The sequence below is a fragment of the Rhodnius prolixus genome, unplaced genomic scaffold, assembly GCF_049639745.1.
Source record: "Rhodnius prolixus isolate KJV_2025 unplaced genomic scaffold, Rpr scaffold_9, whole genome shotgun sequence".
Taxonomy (NCBI): Eukaryota; Metazoa; Arthropoda; class Insecta; order Hemiptera; family Reduviidae; genus Rhodnius; species Rhodnius prolixus.
In genome coordinates this window covers 22,140,883-22,146,882 of record NW_027411604.1, presented here as the reverse complement: position 1 = coordinate 22,146,882, position 6,000 = coordinate 22,140,883, and the positions used below count along the sequence as shown (strand labels likewise).

Here is a 6,000-nt window from a genome sequence, read left to right as displayed (position 1 = left end):
AGGAAAAAAAAAATGTATTCAACGCATTAATTTAATACAGTCGACTGCATTGGTAAATTGTAACATGGAACACAGAAAATTCAATAAAAACGAAAAAATAAAATAAGAAATAATAAGAATTAATTCAGAAAAAAATAATCTTCTACAATACTGGGCTTGTCTGATAAAACGAAAGAATAAAAGCATACAAGGGCCTAACAAAGTCACATTTTCCTTATATTTCTTTCGTGTTTTACAGTGAGTGAACAGAAAAAGATAAACCTTAAATATAGAATCTAGCTTAGGTTGTTCTACTTACACAATTTTGCAGGCCTAACTCGCTTATATTTCGTTATAATTCTTTTGTTTTTGGTAGTGAACGAACAGTAAGAGTTGTAAGTTAGATGTATCATCTAGTGTCAGCTTGTACTGTTGTTCTTTTTACCGGAAGACACCTATTTGTCGGCCAAACTAACTTACATTTCCTTATATTTCTTTCGTTTTTTGCAGTGAGTGAATAGAAGGAGATCTACCTTAGACGCAACACCTAGCTTTGGCTTTATAGTTGTTCAACTTAGCGGAAAATACACTTTTGTCTACCTACTTGCTAAAATTTTCTTATATTTCATTCGTTTTTTGCAGTAGGTGAACAGAATGAGATCTACCTTCGATGTGACATCTTGCTTTGTCTAGTATAGTTGTTCTACTTACCGAAAAAATTTCCCTTTGCTAACCTAACTTGCTGAAATTTCTCAGTATTTCATTCGTTTTTCTCTGTGACTGAACAGAAAGAGATCTACCATAGATGTAACATCTAGTTTTAGCTTGTGTAACTGTTCCTTTCTGTCTGGAAAACAACCATTTGCCGTTTTAACTAGCTCCATTTATATAGCAATAAACTGTGAAAGTTTCAATTGAACAACCCTTAGAAGCGTTCTTATTGAAAGCTCAATATATTGAAAATGCTATTTAATTTAGAAGAGGATTTAGCATTCTTGTAAAAGAGGCTGCTATATTTTGCGTTTTACTAATTTGTTATTTTGGAACTAGGATTTGAGCTTTTTAAATATTTTTTAATGTGACGTTACGCACTAATAAGTAATAAACAATATTTAAATGCCTTCAAAAGTAAGAATAAGGAAGATGCATTTTTGCGGATTTCGAGAATTTAAATGGGTGAAATTGAAATACATTTTTCCTTGTTTTTCAGAATGTAATTTATTCTGGTTAACTTAAACACAAATAATACTAAAATATTATCTCAATAAATATTCAACGTAATTGTAAATTTGAAATGTTCACTACATTTCTTTATGATTTAATAAGTGGACATGTTAGTTAACATAATGTTCAGTAGAGTGTGCTAGTGCGCTACCACAAGATGTGCTACAAGCATTGGAACAAGGCACATTTAGCAGTCAATCGCCGTATGAGTGAGGTCTAAGTATATGCCGGTAAAAAATTGCTAAACCATTCTCCGTTATTTTGATTTTTAAATGAAAAGTAATTTGTTCAGTATTGAAATTTGATTTACCTGCTTTAACTTTTATTTTAGTTTTTTCTTTCTTTCATAAATGTTACATTCATTATCTCGAGTGGTTTAAATGTGTAGTTTAATATAGGTTTTGATGTAAACATTTTAAAAATAAATTTTGTTACAAATTTAAAATTAAAACATAAACACGGTTTTTAGTGTTATGTTTTTGTGATCTGAAAGTGAGTGAATTGAAAAAAGGCTTTACAAAAATTGATAAATTCCTACAACATCTATTCGAGTTTGTTTTATTGCTGCTGCTCTACCACATGCTTGCTGTGCTAAAAAAACGGTGGAAGCCTAAAAGGTATGGCGTAAGAAACTTTTTAAATACGTATATAATCTTGCAAATTATCAATAACATTGTTAACCACTCTTAGGTAATGTAAAACTGAAAGTTTTACATAATAATCGCTAACCTATTTCTTAATTTTGCTGACAAAGCTTCTTTTTTATTTAAAAAAAATAGTTTATTAAATTACCAGAAGCTAACTGTACAGTTTTCGCAGTCAGCTGTTGTTTCAATCAATAACCTTCTTCCGTACTTACTAGCTTAAGCAGGTTTATTTATAACCTTCTCAATCAATAGCAACCTCCTGCAGTGGTCTATATCATGTTGGATTACTGTACAGCAAGTCTTGTGGGTATTTGTACTTCTAATAATTAATTACTGAAGCTTTCTCTCTTATTAATTTATTATTTCAAAATAAAGTACTCATTCTAATAGTTTTCAACGTTCTCACGGTCTAATATTTTGTAATATTTCTTCAAAAAAGTTGTGTAAAATTTTTTTTACTTTTTAAAAATATTGCTGTTCCACTTATTTTAATTTGATGGGTATAAGAGTTGGTTGTTGCTTTGGATAAAAATTTGATTTATTGCAATCCAGAATCCACCATCTATTTTAATGATATATGTATGTATAAATGATTGTCGTTACTTAATTTGCTTTGTCAGTTTCAAATAAATACTGCAATGCTTTATTACTATCCTTTACTGAAATTAAAAGACAGTCTTTTAAAAACTGTTTATAGATAAATTTGGATTCCATGTATTTGTATTATAATATTTAATTAAAATTAAAAACAAACCATGAAGGGAAATAAGCTATTCGAAAGGATTTATGGACTGCAGGCCAATTCTAAAAATAATATCTTAGTTGAAGCTTGCCAAACTGCGAACACAAAGTAATTATTCATTTTTAATACGATTTCTGTATTTGTCATCAAATAAAATTCTTGTAAATATATGGCTGTAAGAAATGTTTTTCTATTTTGTCAAGTGTAATTATATAATGTTTTTGTTACGTCCATTTTTTTGTTTTTATAATGTTTTATAACTGGTTTCGAGTTTTCATCCATCTTCAGACTAGAGAATTTAACTTACGCCATATTTACAATAAAACGCAAGACTTTCTCACTTGAAACAATCTGTGACTTTCATCTGGGAATACGTCTATCTACAGTATATTATCAATGAAGCATATGCTGTTTCAGACAGAGTTAAAATTAAGCGGTGCATTTGGGCATACTACCAGAACCAAAAACCTATTTATCACTTAATGATTCTATAAATTTATTAGCTGCCATTAATATGGCTGACTTAGACAGGAAGATATATCTGGTAGAGGATTTTTTTTTTTTGCTTTATAATTTCCATCATAAAATACACTGGTCAACGAAGAAGGTTTGGGATAGGAATGGAAACTGTTTACAACTGCACTGTGCAGTGCCTGCAGAATAATAGACACAAAAAAAAAAGATAAACAAAATAATTTATTATCTGTGTTGACCTTTAAAACTGAACATAACCTAAACATTAGTGAGTGCGTGTTTAAATATTTCTTTTTACAAAATAAAAAATTAGGTTCATTACTTAAATTAGTGTCTGGTACATAAATTATATTCATTTTCCACACATATAATTTGAAAGTTTTATTTATTTTTAATAAATACGCCCAGGTTATAAGCAGCCATTTATTCTGCTCATAATCCATTTATTATTATTATTTTTTTATTTCAAACAAATATTTTTAATCACGTAATTTTATTTAAAATTTAAAACAAAGTTAATTTTAAAACCAAGATACTTTTAATTTTTCATCTTAATTATTTGCCCTCATTTTTTGTTTTTGTTCAGATTATTTTAAATAAAATAAATCTTTGTGAAACTGTAAATATGTCGATCTAGAATTACTATTCGAAACATATACTAGGTTTTTTTTAGCACTTTCTCGAAAACTACTTTGACTATCATTTTACAGGATATTTTTTTTTTTTAAATATTTTTTTTACGCTGTAATTGTTTCGTATTACTTAAATTGTGTGAATTTTCGACCTTTTTTTTTTTGAATTAGTGCTTACATTTCTATCATAATTTGATAAATATTGATGCAATGATTTCTGGAGGTTATTCCTTATTACTCGACTTATCATTATTTTATTTAAAATAGAAGAAAACTGAAAAGATGTGTGTACAAATATCTTAGTTTCGTTTATGCAAGTAAGTTTATTGCGCGATCAGATCAAAATTAAATTCAAGGTCATATCAACTCTCTAGTTTTACTTAGTTTCTTTAGTCGATAACCTTACTTATATCGATACAGGAAATTGTAGTATAATTAGGAAAACAATCATTTTGCCCTTCAGAATTGTTCTTTAGTCTTGTTTTGCTTTCTTTTTCTATACCACATTAAATAATTAGATTAATTAGTAGAATCTGTTTCTCTTTGTAACAACTTCTTGTGCTACATTTATCAAATATCATCGGAAAACTGAAACATATAATAAATTTTTTTACCTTTAAGAAATATGCCTTCTGTTTAAGAGCTTTAATTTTCGTTTTCTCAACTATGGAGATTTTTTATCGCGTATGCCCATTTTCATGATTCGTTGGTAAATTGAGTGAGATTACGAGAAGTTTAAGGTGTTCACATTACCTGTTACTGAATTCCTGTAGTTTGGAAGACATCTTACTGATACGAGCTTCTATGTCTTTCTTTTTCGGCCCGGCTGGGATTCTCCATTACAGTCTACTATAATTATAGTATTATTATTATTATTTTAATTTAAGGGGAATCAACATCTATGGTAATTGCCTGTACATCTGCCGGTCTCCGGACAGTATTCTCTCGTTACAGATAACACTGTCCATCACTGTACCCGCTCCTAGGGAGAGAAAAATCTATGGGGCCAGCAGCTGGATTAGAACCCGTGATCATCGCGTTGGAATCCAGTATTTATTAATTATTATTATTCTCAATTAACCAGTGAACCAATAGCTAACAAAGTAATGGATTGCGAATATTATAATAAATATTTAAATGTTCTTCATACAGTATTTTATATACAGGGTGTTCATTTTAGGACGGCTCAAATGCATTTCATGCTTAAACGGTTGATCTGAGCAAAAAATGGTAGAGGAAAAATTTTTTGCCCGTCACCTCTAATTTCAGAATATGTGACTTAATTTTAGATTCCTGCCCGCATACGCGGCTGACGCGCGACCAAATGAATGGGTTTGCAGTTGACCCCCATTTTCAAATACACAGTTTTAAAGTGTATAAAAAGTTATGAAAGAAACCGGAAACCGCAATTCGATATCTTCAAAATTAAAGGTGCTAGGCCATTTCAAAATCTGATATTTGTTAATCATATTTCGATTTTTTAACTTGTTATCAAAGAGAAAGAAGAGCACGCGATAGGTCATTTTTATGTATTTTTTCATCCCCTTTCTACTGAAAATATTGCCAAGGCAGTAAAGCTAGTATTTTTTCTTAATATCGGGAAATAAGTCGTTTTCCGAGTGATTTTTCTAAGAAAAATAAAATTTTAAGAGCTTTAGATGTTCTCAAGCATACACAAAATGGCTGAAAAATAATTTTACATCTGTTACAAACAAGAAGGTTTAATAATTATTTGGTAATTTTGGGAGAGTTGCGTTTAATTACCAAAAATATTGGAAACCTCCTGCCACATATTTAAGTGATCAATATCTTTCATGTAAAGGATCAAACTTATTCCTTAATTTATCAAATAATGCACTTTACACAGCTTGTGCAGTATGTACTGTGCCTTCAAAGGAGTCTCCTCTGGCTCGCAAGCCAGGTTAGCCAGGAGGTTATCAACTGCTTTCTATATCTGAGGAGCCAGCTTGGAAGGTTTCAATTTTCCGTTTCTTTTTCATAACTTTTGATACTCTTTAAAACTGTGTATACGAAAATGGGGGTCACCTGCGAACCCTTACTTTTGGACGCGCGTCAGCCGCGTATGGAATCTAAAATCAAGTCACATATTCTGAAACTAGAGGTGACGGGTAGCAAATTTTTCCTTTACCATTTTTTGCTCAGATCAACCGTTTAAGCATGAAATGCATTTGAGCCGTCTTAAAATGAACACCCTTAAAATGAATAAAATAGATGTCCTCTTTTTTTAAGATAGACAATTATTGTTAAAGTACCTTACTAATTATTTGATTATAAAACTTCT

General features: G+C 30.1%; 1 protein-coding gene across 1 annotated transcript in view; it reads left to right on the top strand.

Annotated features, from left to right (window-relative positions):
- The first annotated feature begins 1,383 nt into the window (after window positions 1-1,383).
- Window positions 1,384-6,000, top strand: part of LOC141454032 (uncharacterized) — a 403,048-nt gene continuing 398,431 nt past the window's right edge. Inside the window, exon 1 of the mRNA XM_074127802.1 lies at window positions 1,384-1,820. Coding sequence (XP_073983903.1) covers window positions 1,783-1,820 — 38 coding nt within the window. The 5' untranslated portion in view covers window positions 1,384-1,782. The remainder of the gene's footprint in view (window positions 1,821-6,000) is intronic.